Source organism: Vespa mandarinia, chromosome 12 (genome assembly GCF_050613455.1).
Source record: "Vespa mandarinia isolate Hongniang chromosome 12, ASM5061345v1, whole genome shotgun sequence".
In the NCBI taxonomy this organism is placed as follows: Eukaryota; Metazoa; Arthropoda; class Insecta; order Hymenoptera; family Vespidae; genus Vespa; species Vespa mandarinia.
In genome coordinates, this window is record NC_140821.1 from 5,237,263 (window position 1) to 5,253,624 (window position 16,362).

General features: G+C 26.2%; 5 protein-coding genes across 6 annotated transcripts; 3 read left to right on the top strand and 2 right to left on the bottom strand.

Moving 5' to 3' along the window:
* The first annotated feature begins 714 nt into the window (after nucleotides 1–714).
* LOC118449617 (transmembrane protein 216) lies at nucleotides 715–2,038 on the top strand. Its single transcript, XM_035884412.2, has one exon. It carries the CDS (start codon nucleotides 1,230–1,232, stop codon nucleotides 1,656–1,658), a length of 429 nt encoding a protein of 142 aa, XP_035740305.1. The 5' UTR covers nucleotides 715–1,229; the 3' UTR covers nucleotides 1,659–2,038.
* Nucleotides 2,039–2,610: 572 nt separating this feature from the next.
* On the bottom strand, nucleotides 2,611–5,337 carry LOC118449612 (adenosine 3'-phospho 5'-phosphosulfate transporter 1). Its single transcript, XM_035884406.2, has 8 exons — nucleotides 5,032–5,337; nucleotides 4,688–4,896; nucleotides 4,405–4,607; nucleotides 4,091–4,315; nucleotides 3,805–3,955; nucleotides 3,496–3,707; nucleotides 3,304–3,429; nucleotides 2,611–3,222 (listed from the first exon to the last, which is right to left on the bottom strand). The coding sequence occupies exons 1-8, from the start codon at nucleotides 5,124–5,126 to the stop codon at nucleotides 3,055–3,057; spliced, it is 1,389 nt and encodes a 462-aa protein (XP_035740299.1). The 5' UTR covers nucleotides 5,127–5,337; the 3' UTR covers nucleotides 2,611–3,054.
* Nucleotides 5,338–5,628: 291 nt separating this feature from the next.
* On the bottom strand, nucleotides 5,629–8,185 carry LOC118449614 (protein pelota-like). 2 transcript variants are annotated; one of them, XM_035884410.2, is made up of 10 exons: nucleotides 7,978–8,185; nucleotides 7,645–7,714; nucleotides 7,468–7,560; nucleotides 7,223–7,373; nucleotides 7,029–7,142; nucleotides 6,792–6,932; nucleotides 6,458–6,680; nucleotides 6,173–6,365; nucleotides 5,942–6,048; nucleotides 5,629–5,823 (listed from the first exon to the last, which is right to left on the bottom strand). In XM_035884410.2, exons 2-10 carry the CDS (start codon nucleotides 7,683–7,685, stop codon nucleotides 5,726–5,728), a joined length of 1,161 nt encoding a protein of 386 aa, XP_035740303.1. In that variant the 5' UTR covers nucleotides 7,686–7,714; nucleotides 7,978–8,185; the 3' UTR covers nucleotides 5,629–5,725. The 2 variants fall into 2 exon arrangements, with proteins under 2 accessions (XP_035740303.1, XP_035740302.1); XM_035884409.2 differs by having other exon boundaries at nucleotides 7,645–7,720.
* A 321-nt stretch (nucleotides 8,186–8,506) lies between these two features.
* Cap-G (Chromosome associated protein G) lies at nucleotides 8,507–12,269 on the top strand. Its single transcript, XM_035884392.2, has 7 exons — nucleotides 8,507–8,921; nucleotides 9,014–9,810; nucleotides 9,889–10,426; nucleotides 10,497–10,808; nucleotides 10,889–11,254; nucleotides 11,372–11,887; nucleotides 12,013–12,269. Exons 1-7 carry the CDS (start codon nucleotides 8,814–8,816, stop codon nucleotides 12,130–12,132), a joined length of 2,757 nt encoding a protein of 918 aa, XP_035740285.1. The 5' UTR covers nucleotides 8,507–8,813; the 3' UTR covers nucleotides 12,133–12,269.
* A 207-nt stretch (nucleotides 12,270–12,476) lies between these two features.
* Wdr92 (dynein axonemal assembly factor 10) lies at nucleotides 12,477–15,515 on the top strand. The gene is made up of 4 exons (XM_035884411.2): nucleotides 12,477–12,855; nucleotides 13,027–13,527; nucleotides 13,591–13,688; nucleotides 13,778–15,515. Exons 1-4 carry the CDS (start codon nucleotides 12,589–12,591, stop codon nucleotides 13,983–13,985), a joined length of 1,074 nt encoding a protein of 357 aa, XP_035740304.1. The 5' UTR covers nucleotides 12,477–12,588; the 3' UTR covers nucleotides 13,986–15,515.
* Nucleotides 15,516–16,362: the final 847 nt, after the last annotated feature.

Here is a 16,362-nt window from a genome sequence, read left to right on the forward strand (position 1 = left end):
ATGATAACATCACGAATTATCACAAAAATCGTGTTATCGTATCATTTTTTTTTGTGAAATCTTTATCGTTTTATTATTTACTGGTATATATATATATATATATATATATATATATACATATGTACATATATCAAAATAAGAATCGTATGAAATATAGTTTATTTATTATAATTTATACGATTTATACGAAAGAATTTAATATGACTTACATACATATCATAAAAATGGCACCTACATATTTCCGACATTCAACTATCGATCACATCGATTTACCTACAAATAATAAACATACAATAAATTATTGTACATTAATGTTCCTAGATGTTCGATTAAAAAATTATATTTCTGAAAAACAAAAAAAAATTTATCAAACATTTTTCAACATAATTTTAAATAATAAATTTTCTACCTGATGTACGTTTAATATTACGGTTTTTCATAAAAAGGATGAATGTAATTGGTCATTTCCGTTATAGCTTGATATCGTTAAGAGTTATTCGTTCAGGGTGTTACATTCCGACGTGTTCTGTAAATAATTAAAGAAAAAAAAGAAAAATATACAAACGAAATAAGTGCTAATCTTATTATTCATTGTTAACATCATTTTAAATGAAGTACGATTAAGAAATTTATTGATATTCTATGAAAAATGTTTAATCTAGGGATTTTGTGTGGAATTTTACTTGAATAATCGTTAAAAATGAATATAAAACTTATATATATATATATATAAGTTTGACAAAATATCAGGATTAATCTCACGCTTGTTATTTGCTCATTGAACGGTTTATAAAAAATAAAAGTATTGTTGTTTTTATAAATATTATGTAGATATTTGAAATATGTTTCTTTCCACGATTATGGCAATATTGTATGTGAGGTTTAACGGTTAAAAATAAAGCAGTGCTAGACGCGAGGAATAAAAAGGAGGTGTACATAAAGTTATACAAATATAACGTGTCATTCCTCATTTTCGCGATCCCGCAAGTGATTAATAAAAAAGAAAACTAAAAAAATTATAAAACCTTGCGGTTTGATAATTCTCGATATAAAGAGAAATTAATCAATTTCTAGTTCTAAAGATATACGTTCAGGATGCAGAGAAAGTGACAAGTTATTCTTAACCAAGTTATTCTTTCTACTGCAATAAAATATAAAATAAATGAACGAAGATTGATACCTTGTAGAACGATCATTTGGGTATCCCTACCAAGGAAAACCCCTTTAGAATGCCTACAGTAGTGAATTCTTCCTTGACATATGAAATTCTTATGTACTTGAATTCCTTTTATTTTGGTATGTTTGCTGTGTGCGAGTTGGGCATGGGACTCTTCAAGGCTGCTAATTTACCATCTCCGGGCACAAGTACTACACTAACAGAGTTTGCGCTCTTATTCTTCCTTATAGTGACGGAGGGTGCCAGAATCTATCTAGGAAGGAAAGGAAATTTAACAGAACGTGGCCTACCCATTCTCATTGGGATTTTCTTAACGTTTCCTAGCTCTTTAGCAACTTTATATTTCTTATTTTGGCAAAATTATGTGCTTAAATTAGAAGTGATCCTTTGTAGCATACAATTAGTCATTTTAGCATTGGAGCTTATTATCTCAATCATGTACCTTATAGCTATTTATCGTCCTCCATCTCCTAAAGAATGATCCATGTATATTGGTTTTAAAACATTAGCATGTTGCACGTCAAAAGAACTTCATCATATTTTGCACTTACTTCCATATTCAGTTTTAAATGACCTCATATTTCTTAAGAAGGAACAAAATTGTGTTTAACAAAACATTCTGAATGTCAATGATTTACTATAGATTAAATTAGATCCTTTGCTCCATATAGTTATACGCGAAGATTTCTATAAACAATCTTTTACATTGTTTAATTCTTATTATTAAAAGCCTCTTTTATAAATAAAACAATTAACAATGTAGATAGTATATAAATTATTTTTGTATATGATTCCAAAAAAAGGATACTAAAGGTAGTATTAATAAAAACTGCATTTCTCACTTAACTACAGAAAATATTTCAAAAACACAGTATTGTCTTATTCTAAATACTACCTTTCTGAATATATTAATATATTTATAGTAGTATCATCGATATTTTACTTATATATTTTTATGTAAAATGCTAATATAATGTAAAATAATATTATGTCTATTCAAAGTAACTATTAACGTAAATTTTATGATTATTCACAATATTTAGAAACAACATCAAAAATTAGTATGAAAAGTCATTATATATTTATATATAATATAGTTTGATTATGATAATATTAATATATTATAGTTCCTTTTCTTCAAAACATTATTAAATCTATCATAATATTTTTTACTGAATTAAAGTTATCTTCTATACAAAAAGAAAGTTAATTAAATATTGCTTTTATGTTAATATCTCTTTTAATCGTGAGCCTACACACATATTGTTAACAATTTTTTTTGATAATATAAGACCTATTGTAGTAAAACTAACAACAATCTATTTTAATTCTTGAATAATAATAACAATGAAAAAAAATCACAACTGCTGCCACGTGTACTTATCTTTAATATTAAAATTTAATTAAAATTTTCATAAATATGAAAAGTATAGTTACAATATCTTAATGCAAATTATTTTTAATGTTATATCCAATTAAACATTTACATAAGTTTCTATGTATATATATTTATATTAAAATAAATATTTTTTAAATAAATAACACGGCAATGTGCCTTCCTTGTTATTATAATAGCCAACATTTTGTACATTAAATATATAAGATAATAACGTCTGTGTTAAAACTACAGGTTAATTAATTGAAATAAAAAATATTATATACATTAATTTGTAATAAGCGTTTTTAAATGTCCATATAAAAATGTATACAAGTTATTAACAGAAAATAAGGATTATAAAAATTTTATAACGGTACAGATGTCTAATATTGCAAGATGTGCAAGTATATAAAATAATGTATTGTTAAAAATCAGACACACACAATAAAAAAAAATTAAATCATATTATGAGATTCTACGTAATAGTAATTAAAATAATCTAATTTTTTACAGAATTCGCTGCAGTTCTGCGTCTTTTAATCGCTCGAGTTACATTATTACAATGAATTCGTAGAAATACTGAACCAAATACAAGAAGTATACCAAGTATACCAATCATTTTAATTTCGTGATGATATATTAAACATGACAATAATATAGCCAATCCCTAGAAATATATAAATACTTCTAGTATAAATTATATAAACAATAATGAAAATATTAAATTAATGAACATTAATATTTTTACCTGTCGGATAGTCATCATTATTACAAAAGTGATAGGTCCAAATTTCGAAATTGTATAAAAAATATATAATTGTCCACTTGCAGAACAAATGGAAATAAGTAAACAATCCATTATAAACCTAGGATACTAATCAATTCATTCACATTAATAGATAGAATTTAATAAAATTAGTTTGTAGAGTTTGTTACTTACTTTTTTCATAAAAAAATATATGAAAGGAAAACTTGATTGTTGTATAAGAGATGTGACGGTCAATAAACATGAAAACATATTTACCGCGCACATCATTTGTATACTAGTTGTACCATATTCTACAAAAAGTGCATTTTGCCAGGTACTTGTAAAACTGTCTAATACTAAGTAACTTCCTAAAAGGATAATACCAGAAATAGTGGTAGCTCCATCTAAAAATAAAAAAAAAAGTTCTATTAGAAATTCCATAAATATTAATAGCATACTATATCTCTATCGAACGATATTAATAGATCTATATTTGATTACCATTTTTATAGTCAGAACTATTTAACATGAACATAGTCATTCCAACAGAAATAAGTATTGCTGTAACGTATTCATAATACTCGTATGTTGTGTGTGAAATAATTTTTCCCATTATCATAACAGGAATTATTTTAGAGGCCTTTGCTAAAACCTAAAATATATATTCTTGACTTATTAATTCCATTACAGATAATACGAATTTTTATGGAATAATGAAAAGTCAAATATATTTTTTGAAAAAAATCTATATTTTATATATTATAAACTGAAAAAAATCTATATTTACCTGTGTAGGAAAGCTAACATATTTAAGAGCTTCATATTGACACCAACTGCTCATAATGTTTGATAATGAACAAAAAACATATTTATAAAGTGGTGCTTTATGTTGTGGTTGTTTTTGGATAAGTAAATATAATGCAGACATTAAAAATGCAAGTATTCTATTTATAAATACTAAAAATTGTGAATCTTCAAAATGATCCTGATTACCAAAGCCATCCTCATAAACCTATATAATATAATGTTTTACTTTATAATATATATATATTTATAATATATATATATATGAATATTGCATAATAGGAAAAATTTAAATACCTGTGTCATTATCTTCTCTTGTAGGTAACCCCATGTCAAATAACTAATTTGTAATCCAAGGAAACAATATGTAAGTAGCAAGAAATCCTGAGTAAACGTACGTTGACTGGTAGATGTTGGTGTATAAGAAGATGTGTCTAAAAGACCTGTTTCACTGTGTCCCAAAAAACATGAGTGAACTAATCTTGGAATACAGCTTTTATCTATATATAAATAAATAGAATATAACATAATAAAGTAATCATGCGATATACAAATTAATAAAATTATTTGCTTTACTTACCACTTCTCTGAATATATTTACTATATTGTACATATTTGTATATAAGATAACCTGGGAATAAAATTGTAGCATAGCCTAATAGGTTGAAACACAATCGAAGGATCCAATTATATGAATTCATTTGCAATAATTCTTCGGTACTATTCGTAAGATATTTTATAATCTCTGTAGTTCCAAAAACAATACTCACTGAAAATAGTAGCAATATGCTACAAAATAAAAACTTGTATTAATATTTATAATACAAGTACCAGTGTATAATGAAGACAATAACTTATACAACATTTTTAAAACAGATTTTTTTAATATATTTGAATAATGAATATAATATAAATTAAACATACCATATTATAATATCTCCTATAAAATTCCCCATGATCTTTTTTTGCCTTTTTCTTTTCTTTTTTAGCAATTTTAAAACGGATATGATATATCCCATAACCTTAAGCCGTAACTATTGCAGAATATCTAAGACGAAGAAAAATTAATTGTATTCTAAAAATTTTACTCAATATTATACGTTATAGAATACATGTATAATCTTCGACTTTAGAATTATAAATGAAAGGAATTATTTGAATTAATTCCTCCATGCTTCGTAACAATATACCCATCATGTATAAAAGGTGGAATATCTTATCTCGTGTTCACAATTATGCAAAATAGTATTACCATATCAAATATAAAAATCGGGGAATTACTGTATCAAAAGAATAGTATCTGGAAAAACAGATATTTTTTCAAATATAATATTTTTATATTATTTCCTTAATATTTAATATTTACTTTAATGGATCGTACAATTTTAATTTTTTCGTGAAAATTTAATTTCGTCAAAATGTATTTAAATGAAAAATTTTCAATGAATTAATTATTATAAAAATTATATTATTTTGCAACTATTTAAACTCATGCAAAGGTAGAAATAATAACTAGATTAATGATGAATCTTTTTCAATTTTATTATTAATATGATATTTTTAAGTGTGCATAGCACAAATATGTACAGAATTATATATATATATATCGAGAACTTAATTAGTCATCTTCTTCTGACTCGTCACCGTCACTTTCATCTTCTAATTCTGGCATGGGAAAGCGTAATATAGCTGCAATTCCAGTAAGTTGATCTAATTCTGCAAATAATATTAAATTATGAATTGATATGATGTGACAATTATTAACCGCTATCTACGCACATTCTATATATAAAGTTCATAATTAATATATGCTTTATAATATCACCATACATACGTTCACCAGAAACGTGTAAACTTGAAAATATTTTAACATCCCCATTATATTCTTTGACGCTTTCTACTATTGTAACATACTCTTTCCTTAGTGCAATATCTTGACATCTACAAAACATAAATATAAAATTATATAGAATATATATATATATATATATATATATATATATATATATTCATAAGTATATTATTTAAATATATCTAAATAATTTATATTATTAGAATATCTTACCGAAATAATTTATCCGATATAAGTAATGTTTCTACTGCTTGAGCCTCATTAGCTTTTTCAACATGCTTTTTACCATAAAAAGCTCTGGCAGGATCTGTTTGTAATATTGAATAAAATGTTTCTAAAGCTTTCACTTCACTTGCTGCTTTAGTATCAGAAATTCGAGATACTACAGCAGGATCAGCCAGAACCTCTGATGAAATCATAAGTAATAGTATTATGAAGAGATTTAATTTTATTATCTATTGGAATGTGTATATATAAATACATAAATTAAAACATTACCTTTCAATGAATGTTTGAAACCAGAACTTGAGTGTATTAATAAAAATTTGCCTTTATTTTCTAAAATCGTTTTATTATCCGATTTAATTGCCTGCTGAACCATGTAATCCATAAATTGATCTTTGACAAATCCAGGACTGGCCAAGATAAGACATTTTACTATGTCAAAATTAATATGTCTTAAAATGCCTTGTAAAATGCTCTCATAAAATTTCACCAGACCCTAGCAAGTATCAATTTTTTTAATCAGTTTTTTCTTTTCTTTTTTTTTTTTTTTTTTTATTTAAATTGAATCATGTATTAATAAAATTGGTGTTTTACTTAGAACTATTACTTTTTCATGCTGTGAAACATTCCCTTTTCGTTTCCTAGGTATAACTTGATCTATTTTTGCACGTACTATTGTCATATTAGAAGTTATTAAACAAATGTGTGCAATACCTTCTTGCATTACTACAGCAGCAACATCTGCTTTCTGAAATGAAAACAATATTATGATATTACATTATATTATCGCATTATACTACAATATAATATCATATTATAATATTTTATAACATTTATTATATACCTGTGTGGGATCGCACGCAGTATCCACTCTTTCTAATGTAATTGAATCCCATTTCTCTTTAGTAATTGTAAATTTTCGATTTTGCTCCACGTCCAAAGTATGATATTGACCAGTCTACAAAAACATTCTATTATTTCATCTATATTGTATGTTGGATGTAAAAAATTAATTGTAATATTTAAAAATATGAATACCTTAACATATTTATTTTCTACAACGTTTCTACCTTTGAGTCTAAGGACACAAGCTTGAGTATCAAAGTCAACGCCTTCAACGCATATTGTGAGAGTGGTTCTTACTTTATAACTGCTAGAACTTCCTGTTGATGATTCCATTTGTACTTTTCTAAAGATAATAGAAATAAAATAAAAAGATCAATATTATTGAAGTAATTTTATTTATATATATAAGTATATATTATAAAATTAATGATTTTTACCTAAAAGTCGAACAAGTGACAAAATCTCCTTCAGCTATCATATTATAAGCATGCCACATATCTTCGGTATTTTCTGGTACAAGACCTACACTCCTAAAAACAATATATAATGGCAAAGTAGAAATATTATAACTATAAAAATTAAAACATGATAATATATGAATATAATTTGCTTACCCTTTCCCATCCTTGTCAACATTTTTTGAGATTAACTTCATTTTTTATATTTTTTTATAAATACAACTTTCTAAAACTTACAAAATTGATCTTTTATTAAATTAATCATTACATTATCTTCAATTTAAAAATTTTTTAGAACAATTCATATAAATTGTATTAGATTTTGTTACATTATTTATTCACGTTAAGATATAAATATCTATTGAAACAAATTGTTCTGAAGATATAATTTAATAAAGCAAAAATGAAATTGTTCGATATTTTTATAGGTTAGTTTTAACAAATAAGTTGTCTATATGATAATTCTATATAAAATTATAATATAACTACCTTAAATGCTATTGCACAAGTATTTATTTTTAAATAAGATCTGCTTCATGTTTTAAGTTTATTCAAAAGAATATAAAATCTTTTGTGCCATATGTCAAACATGATACAAACGTTTCTCTCCTTCGTACGATATAATACAATATCCTCACCCAGTAATAATCACAGATCTTACAATAAAAGAGTTTCAACCTTGTGAATTACTACGTGAAACAAATCCTTCGTTGTATTTGGCGCTTTTTGTCATTTCCGTAGTTCTCTTATGAAAAATTGTAAGAAAATAAAAAAAAAATACTAATCACTACATCATTATATATTATATTACATTATATATATTACATAAAAAGATAATAATTAAATTTCATTAACAATGGATCATGATATATTTTAAATAATATATAAATAATTTAAACGTTTGAGAAAGAAAAAAATATCAAACAAATAAAATAGTTTTTATTTTGTAATCAAATTATATTTTATAGAATTATATTCTGGTAATTTGAATTTTACTGTTGGTACAAGATCCCTGTAACTTCACACATTAATAACATAACGGAATGGAGTATTCTTCGATGTAATATTAAGTGGTCTTACAATTCTGTAAATCCATACAAATTATAAAGATATCGTTTTGATTAATTCATTTAATTAAAAATTTTTACTACGATAAAAATGCTGTGAAAAAACTATTTACAATTATTGAAGAAACTAAATATTAAATAATCCAATTGATGTTTATGTCAGATGGTTGGCAGTATATTTAAAACAACTTGGCGGTTGTAATGCGTTGTAATCCATTATTTTAAAGAAATATTTATTTTATTAAATTACTTTCAAATATGAGTGCGAAACTTAGAGAAATAATGAATGATATTTTTTATAATGTTCAAGTTAATAAAACTTGCCATAAACGGTATATAAAAAGATTAACGAATATCAGTCAACAAGTAAGTAATGATTGTTTATACTAAATAACATTTTATTTTTGTTAAATGAATAATATGTTTATGTAAAAGTTGACATACTTTTCTTGTTTTAGTATGAATTAGAGTTATTTTTGGAGGAATTTATCTCCTGTTTGAAGATTCCTCTTAGTATGAGTCAAAATCATATATCCATTGATAATACCCTTCAATTTGCTGCTAAATATGCAGTTAGCTCTTATGCATCTTCTGATGGTGAAGCATGCGAACCTATGTCTCCATTTCTTGAAAAATTATTTGAATTTGTATTAACACATCATAATGCAAAGGATTCTTCTGTTAGATTTCGCATATGTCATTTTTTAAATATGTTATTAAATTCAATGGGTGAAAATGCTTTCATTGATGATGCACTTTGCGACAAAATTACTGTTAATATGATGGATCGATTACTGGATAAATCGCATAAAGTTAGAGCCCAAGCTGTTTTTGCTTTACATAGGCTTCAAGATCCATCAGATGAAAATTGTCCTGTAATAAAGATGTATATATTTCATTTATCCAAAGATCCAAAAGTTGAAGTTCGTAAAGCAGTATTGAGTAGTATGGCCAAAAATCAAAAAACATTACATGCCGCTTTAAAAAGAATTAGAGATGTGAGTGATATAGTACGAAAAATGGCTTATGACTTTATCAGTAAAATTACAATAAGATCATTAACAATCAAACAAAGGATCCAATTGTTAAATGAAGGACTCAAAGATAGAGCTGAGATTGTACGCAAATGTGTTGAAAATGTATTATTACCAATATGGCTGCGTTATTATAATGGAGAGTACATAGATTTAATTCATGCATTAGATGCAGAAATTGGAACTAATGTATCTATTTTAGCATTAAATGTACTCTTCAAGTAAGCATTTAATCAATTATTTCAAAAGGTAAAATTTTTATTTAAATTTGATTAATTATATTTTATTTGTTTTGACAGAAAAACTGAGATAGATAAATTAATCAGTCAAATACCAATCGATGAAACTACAAAACTTATACCAATTAATAAATTAACAAGCGAGAACTGTTTGTATTGGAGATGTGTAGCTAAACATTTTCATAGTCTATCTTCCTTAGACGCATTAGAAAAAATTTTGCCTGAATTATCAAGTTTCTCAGCATATATTAATGAGTTTTTAATCATGATTTCTTCTGAAACATATGAAATGTTGGAAAAAACAGCACACCAATTTATTCTTCTTCAGCTTTTTGAGATAATTAAAGTATATGATTTGTCAGATGAAGCAGGAAGAAATAATTTAAGTGAACTGATATTAAATGTGCTATTGACTGACCATTGCTCTAAAGAAATAATTGAATGCATAGTAAATCACCTTGAGAATGTGATACCTGATGTAAATAAAAGACTAGATCTTTTATCAAATACAATTAGTAAAATCAGAACGCCAATAAAAGTTACTACACAAGTTATAAAAGAAATATCTCCAAAACAAGAACATCGAAATAACATGCAAGTATGTAGTTATATTTATTCTTTATATTTAGTTTAATAATTATCATCCTATTAACTTTTTTGTTTCTTAGAAAGCCAGATTACGAGTACAATTACTAGAACTTAAAGAGGAAGAATATCAAGCTATACAAAATAAAGAATATTTAAAAGCTGAGAATCGAAAGGAACAAATAGATAAAATAAATCAAGAATTAATGAAATTAAATGAACAATCAGAACCTAATCAAATGATTGTTGATGATGATATTGAAGAAGAAAAAAGTGATTCTGAAACGATGATTAAATGTCTCACTATCATGTGTGCTATGATGAGAGTTAAATCAGTAAAAACGTTAACACCTACTCTTAGATGCCTTGTGAATGTAGCGCTTTCAAGTTTAGATGTAAGTTCTTTATTCTGTACACATGTAATTTAAATTATTTTCTGTGTTATTTCTTATATTAATAACATATTTATGTTTAGCATCCAGATGACAGGGTCCATATATTAGCACTAGAAGCTTTGGGAATATTTTGCATATTAGATAAGGAATTAGCTAGAACAAATATTTTGACATTTTTGTTACAATTTTCATTGGAACAAGAAAAACAAGAAATATGGATTATTACTTTAAAAGCTCTTTTTGATCTTCTATTATATTACGGACTTGAATTTTTTGATATTTCGAAAAATGATGACAATAGTAGCCTATTAAATAAAACTAATAAACCTGTAAAGTTATTCAATCAAATGGAAGAAGAAGATATTACTGTTTACAGACAATCGTCCAATAGTCAAGTACAAAGTCCTGATATAATGAAAATTCTAATAGGATTATTGGATAATGTGGTCAGAATTATTTCATACTATATATTTTTTATACTATATTTAGTTTTATATTATTTATTGAAATTTCATTATTCATCGTATAATGAAATATAATAAATTTTATTGATATTATTACAGAATCAAGATTTGAGAACTATTGCAACCGAGGGACTTTGCAAATTATTAATAAACCGTCGTATAAACAGTTCTACTCTGTTAGCTCGTATAATAATTATGTATTATAATCCAACAAATAGAGATGACATTTATCTCTGTCAATGTATTAGCAGCTTTTTTGATCAATTCATAATGTATGTACCTTTTAATCAAGAAATGCTGGAAGAAGCATTCTTTCCAGTTTTAAAGATCATATGTAATGCACCAGAGATTAGTCCTCTTCAAGAAATTAATCCTTACAATGTAGCTGCTTTTATTTTGAATTTGACTAGAAATAGAGGTAAAGGATCTGAAAGCATGAACACATATTGTGTACATAATAATTTGGCCTTTGCAATTCTGGCTGAAATTCTAAATTCAGATAGTAAAATTGACAAAGATGTACTCATTAAGTGTTTGAAGGATTTAGATATACAAATAGACGATAATTTATCACAAGAGGATTTAAAAGATGGTATTGAGAAGGTTTCATTAATGGTAAGTTTTAATTATATAATAATAATAATTTGTAAAATATTTATTAGAAAAATATGTATTATGATATTTCTTGTTCTTCATAATAAAATCAATTATAAAATTAATTTTATTTATATATTATTTAGGTGAATAAGTTTGATAAACGATTTTTGAATTATGTACAAAAGTTTAAGAAGAAATTGGAATCACCAGGTTTTATAGAAACCCAAGAGGAAGTAGAAAATAATACAGATACAGAAGAATGAATTAAATTATTTATAATTTCATATTAATAAAGAATTGTTACTTTTAGAAATGAATTATTGACTAATATATTGATTATAAATATATATACATATCGCATACATTAGTAATAGAATAATGAAAAAATTGTAATGATATGATTGGATGATTTATATTTCTGTGTAACAGTAACATTTAAGAAAAGAGCTTTTATATTTTTTAATAATAAAAATTTTTGAATACTTTCTTTATTTGTCTTTATTTATATTAATAAATATTAAATATTTCTTAATACTAATAATAAGAGAGAAAGAGAGAGAGAGAGAGAGAGAGAGAGAGAGAGAGAGAGAGAGAAGTTACTTTATCCGTAACGCAGACAACAGATGGCGTTTATTCTTGTTTATATCGATACTTTAACTCTCAGATGAAGTGTCAACTTTGCGTAGCTGTAACCAAGAAATAAAGTTAGAAATTAAGCTATGGAGAAATTATCAAAACCACAAATAATTTGTCATATTGAAAAATCCGTCGATTATTCCTTATTTGACACAAAATGGATTCCGTGTAGTGCGAAGTTTGTGGTTATGGGCTCTAGACCTCGTGGTACTGGAATTATACAGATTTATGAAGTATCAAGCGGAGAATTAAAACATATTAAGGATATCGAACGATCAAATCCAGTTAAATGTGGAACATTTAACGCTTCGAGTTTACGAGACAGGCACTTAGCAGTTGGTGATTTCAAGGTACATCTGATAGAACTGCTAGTTCATTGTAGTAACATGTGAGTTTTTTAAATTGTTCCACAATATCTGAATTATGATTCAGACATATATATAAATTAAATATTCGTTGCTTTTGTATAATTTATCTATATATTTTAAAATTTCAATTTATTTAATTAACTATTATTTCAGGGAAAACTTAATATATACAATCTTGAAGATCCTTCAATACCACTTTATACAGCTAATGCTCACGATGATATTATAAATGCTATTTCTGGTGTAGCTGGTCATAGCATTGGTTGTGGTGCACCAGAGTTAGTAACAGGATCACGCGATGGTAGCGTTAAAGTATGGGATCCAAGACAAAAAAGTCGACCGGTAGCTGTAATGGAACCTAAAGAAGGAGAAAGTCGTAGAGATTGTTGGACAGTTTCCTTTGGTAATTCTTACAACTCTGAAGAAAGAACTGTTGCAGCTGGCTATGACAACGGGGATATCAAAATGTTTGATTTAAAAGCCATGTCTCTTAGATGGGAGAGTAACGTCAAGAATGGTGTTTGTGGTATCGAATATGATAGGAAGGATATTCCTATGAATAAATTAGTCGCAACTACTCTTGAGGCTAAATTTTATTTATTTGATTTGAAAACGCACCATCCAAAGAAAGGTTATGCTTATTTAATAGAAAAGGTAAGAAAATATTTTTCAAGAGTAAACTAAAATATAATTAATTACTTGCCCTGACTTATTCAGGCGCATAAATCAACAATATGGATGGTCAAGCATTTACCACAAAATAGAGAAATATTTGCAACTGGAGGTGGAGATGGTTCTCTTTGTCTTTGGAAATAGTAAGTGTGAATGTAAAATCACATAATTTTCTTCTTTTTAATGTTTATTGTTGAAATATTGGAGTAGCCTAAGTATTTTGATTTTTTAGTAATTATCCAGAGAAACGAAAGCAGACTGACGCGGATGGTATAGAGCAAGGTGTTATTGGAAGTGTAAGTCTACTTCAAAACAATTCTCTTTCAACTCAACCAATTAGTGCCTTGGATTGGAGTCCAGATAAACAAGGGTTAGCTGTTTGTACATCGTTTGATCAATGTTTACGTGTTATTATAACAACTAAGCTTAACCTCGTATGAAAGAAATATAAAAGTTCAACATAAATGTTTACAAGTAATAATCATTAATAATTACCATTAATGAAATATATTTTATTATAAATTTTCACATTACGATTAACGAAATTTAAATTTACTCCTATAACTATTGCACGAGTAAATGGAGACGATATATAGATTGGCAATGTTATCGAGTGACAATATTAGCTGTCGCTAATATCGGTCTATAATAACGATATCGATTATTTTATCCTTGTTCAATTTGTTCTTGTAGTAGAGAGCTCACCGATATTACGCAACGCAATGCCGCGAGTAGATAAAGCGAATTATGTGTCATTGGGCCAATCTATTTAGGATCGGACCCTTATTAAGTGACGGCCATCTTGGCGCATTGCGTTACATAATGATTAATTTGTCGGCCATGTTAGGTTTACGACTCGTTCTTGTATACACATCGTAATACTGTAGCGCAACATCAGCTCAATTATCGTCGAGTTACAAGGTCACGAATAGTACGAGTTTAATTACATAAATTAGTTCTCATTTCCTTTTCATCTACAATTTGTCTCATTACGATTAATTTAGTAGATAAACAACTGCTGCCATTTCATTTGTTCTCCAAAATAGTGATTGATTCGACTTCAAAAGGGATTGTTTTCTATTAAGTTATTAATAAAAATACTGACTCACATCTTTTTAATTATGTTTTGTGATACTATTATTCTTATGTCATATACATTTCAATCTAACGATATTTCAATTTAATCAAATTTTCTATAATAATTATTTAAAAATAGAACAAACACACAAATATATATATATATATATAACGTTTTATTTTTCCTTTTCAAACACGAGTTTAAGTTAAAGAAAATTTTCTCTAAAATTCGAAAGACCGATACGGTTGTTAGATACGTGGCCTGGAACTTTACCAACTCGGTTGACAGATTGCAAGTAGCGTGCAGATTTCAAAGTTTTCTCGTCTAAGAACTCGTTACCAAAGATGACTGCCATGTTAAGATGGCAATGTGTGTATGGTGGTGCCTAGCACCTATTTTTGTTGCTCTGGTGGCACGTTTATTAGTAGTGAGCGCTCCCTGGCGTTTACTGTTTTTGACGAGCATGCGTCGTTGACAACGACAACGACAACGACGACGACGACGACGACGACGACGATCACAATCACCGCTAGAGCGAACTTGGTGAACGTCCAAAATTTATACGCAAGCTCGAGAACCGTACACGCTATCGCCTTCGTTTTCCAATGCCATCGTTTCGCAAGGTAAAAATATCTTTACTTCGCATGTTGTTCCAACGATGAAACGACGTCTACTGTTCTATGTTTAAGAATTCAATGGAAACGTTCAAATGTAATATGTTTAAAAATTATGAGCGAAAAAACGAAAAAATTAATAAATAATATAAATATGAATTTAATTAACTCTCTATAACAACATCATTGTATAATTTTTTTTCAATTGTATTTTATTTATTTATTTTTTTTTCAATTATGTTTTATTTCATTATATTGATATTTACTCAATTTTTGTTTCATATCCGTTATTTGTATATATTTTATTAATGTATAATTTTATATTTAGTATAGTACAATTAATACCGTATTATTTTTACATTGTATAATTTTTGTATAGACATTCAAACAAAATTTGAATTATAGAGAATTAACATGAGAGAATGTTAGTTATCTACAAAATGTTACTTAATATTCGATTTTTATTTAATTTTTTTTCTGTTTTTTTTTATTTTTTTTTCTTTTTTTTTTTTATAGAATTCATCCTAATAGCAATATTTTATGGTTAATAGAGATAAATCACCATCTAATTTTAAAACAAAAGTGTTCCTTTGTATATAATTATTTAATAAAATGAGATGGACATTATTTTTTTTTTTCTAATTTTAATCTATTTTTGATTCATGAAACGCATACGTACGTTATTGACAAATTGATGTATTCACTGCCAAACATTTAAGTGTGTAAATAGCCACGATGCATTTTAAATGCCAAACGTTTCAAAGTATGATGTTGTTCTAATCCAATACTATTAAAAGCATACAATGCTTTAGTAGGTTCATTGCGTGAATCATTTTGTATCATCTATTCATATTAAATATAAATTTAATTCGACTATATTAGTATTGCTTAAATTTTTAGAAATGATTTCGTCATTAACAATTGAATCAGTCGTTTTAAATTGCATCGATCTTTTCAAACGATCGTAAATATTTACGTTATCCAATTTGAATAATAATTAACTTTTGAATTGCGATAAAGATTTATTTTTTATATAGATAATATACATTATATATATAATAAAATAAATCGAATATAATTTTATCGTATATAAAATCTATATAAAATGTATATAAAATGTATATA

Bases quoted from the DNA above. Each gene is read 5' to 3' on its own strand.
- Wdr92 (XM_035884411.2), top strand. From the start codon at position 12,589: ATGGAGAAATTATCAAAACCACAAATAATTTGTCATATTGAAAAATCC. The intron at 12,856-13,026 runs GTACATCTGATA...CTATTATTTCAG, and splicing joins TAGCAGTTGGTGATTTCAAG to GGAAAACTTAATATATACAA. The intron at 13,528-13,590 runs GTAAGAAAATAT...TGACTTATTCAG, and splicing joins ATGCTTATTTAATAGAAAAG to GCGCATAAATCAACAATATG.
- LOC118449612 (XM_035884406.2), bottom strand. From the start codon at position 5,126: ATGGGATATATCATATCCGTTTTAAAATTGCTAAAAAAGAAAAGAAAA. The intron at 4,897-5,031 runs GTATGTTTAATT...TTTATTTTGTAG, and splicing joins ATAGGAGATATTATAATATG to CATATTGCTACTATTTTCAG. The intron at 4,316-4,404 runs GTATTTAAATTT...TATATTATATAG, and splicing joins AAGAGAAGATAATGACACAG to GTTTATGAGGATGGCTTTGG.
- LOC118449614 (XM_035884410.2), bottom strand. From the start codon at position 7,685: ATGAAGTTAATCTCAAAAAATGTTGACAAGGATGGGAAAGG. The intron at 7,561-7,644 runs GTAAGCAAATTA...TATTGTTTTTAG, and splicing joins GTTGACAAGGATGGGAAAGG to GAGTGTAGGTCTTGTACCAG. The intron at 6,933-7,028 runs GTATATAATAAA...TTTTCATTTCAG, and splicing joins CTGCGTGCGATCCCACACAG to AAAGCAGATGTTGCTGCTGT.
- LOC118449617 (XM_035884412.2), top strand. From the start codon at position 1,230: ATGCCTACAGTAGTGAATTCTTCCTTGACATATGAAATTCTTATGTAC.
- Cap-G (XM_035884392.2), top strand. From the start codon at position 8,814: ATGAGTGCGAAACTTAGAGAAATAATGAATGATATTTTTTATAATGTT. The intron at 10,427-10,496 runs GTATGTAGTTAT...TTTGTTTCTTAG, and splicing joins AACATCGAAATAACATGCAA to AAAGCCAGATTACGAGTACA. The intron at 11,888-12,012 runs GTAAGTTTTAAT...TATATTATTTAG, and splicing joins TTGAGAAGGTTTCATTAATG to GTGAATAAGTTTGATAAACG.